General features: G+C 46.1%; 1 protein-coding gene across 1 annotated transcript; it reads right to left on the bottom strand.

Annotated features, from left to right (window-relative positions):
* Window positions 1–172: 172 nt before the first annotated feature.
* Window positions 173–1,003, bottom strand: ETH_00041950 (DNA replication licensing factor, putative; the record flags this gene model as incomplete). Its single annotated transcript, XM_013375991.1, has 2 exons — window positions 173–380; window positions 904–1,003. Coding segments are annotated over 2 exons (308 nt in total), but the record flags the coding sequence as incomplete, so codon positions are not given.
* Window positions 1,004–1,005: the final 2 nt, after the last annotated feature.

Here is a 1,005-nt window from a genome sequence, read left to right as displayed (position 1 = left end):
GGCTTCCGGGGACTGCAGCAGCAGCAGCAGCAGCAGCAGCAGCAGCAGCAGCAGGGAGGGCAAAGCTTCCGTCGGCGTTGCCATCCTTGTCACTGTCCGCAGCAGCAGCGCCATCAGCAGCAGCAGCTCCATCCACAGCAGCAGCAGCAGCAGCAGCAGCAACAGGCCTGACTCTAGCCGTCCTTCTTTGGGGTTTGCAGCAGCAATTAAGGTGGTTCTTGCGGGCAAGCAGCAGCAGCAGGAGGCCTTGGAGACAGTGACAGTTTGCTGCTCCATGGCTTCAATTAAAGCAGCAGTGTCTCCTGTTGCTGCTGCAGCAGCAGCCATTTTGTCCAGTTCGTCGATGCAGCAAACGCCCCCGTCGGCCAGCACCAGCGCGCCTGCAGCGCAGGCCAAACCCTAAACCCTAAACCCTGATTTAGGGTTTGCAGGGCCCGCACTCGGTTCGCTCAAAACTCAAACCCCAAGTGCAGCAAATAAAGGACTTTTATTTTTAAACATTTTCTAATTCAGAAAATAATTTAAAATTCAATTTCTGTTAAAAACAAACCCCCTGAGACCCCCACAAACTTTAACGCTCTTTTAGGGTTTTGTCTCCTGTAGATTTGTTTGCGACTATTGATAATACTAATCATAATAATAAAAGCAAATAGTAATAACAATGATAATAAATAACAATAACAACAAGAATAATAATAACAAATATAATAATAATAAATATAACAACAATAATAAATATAACAATAATGACAATAATAATAATAACAATAATAATAATAATAATTAATAATGATTGTTATAACAATGCGTGTGTATACAGCTCAGCGTTACGTGCAGCTCTGAAGCGCTTCAGGCCTAGGGTTTAGGGTTTAGGGTTTAGGGTTTAGGGTTTAGGGTTCTGACCTGCCTCGACGACGAGGTCCCCCGTGCCTGTCTCTCGAACTGCTGCTGCAGTGAGTCCAGCAGCAGATGCTGCATTGCCGCAGACGAAGATGCTGCGCATGC

This window comes from Eimeria tenella, genomic scaffold (assembly GCF_000499545.2).
Source record: "Eimeria tenella Houghton genomic scaffold, Eth_scaff3067, whole genome shotgun sequence".
NCBI classification, from domain to species: domain Eukaryota; phylum Apicomplexa; class Conoidasida; order Eucoccidiorida; family Eimeriidae; genus Eimeria; species Eimeria tenella.
Note: the sequence above shows the minus strand (reverse complement) of the source record. Positions and strands in the feature narration are given on the sequence as shown.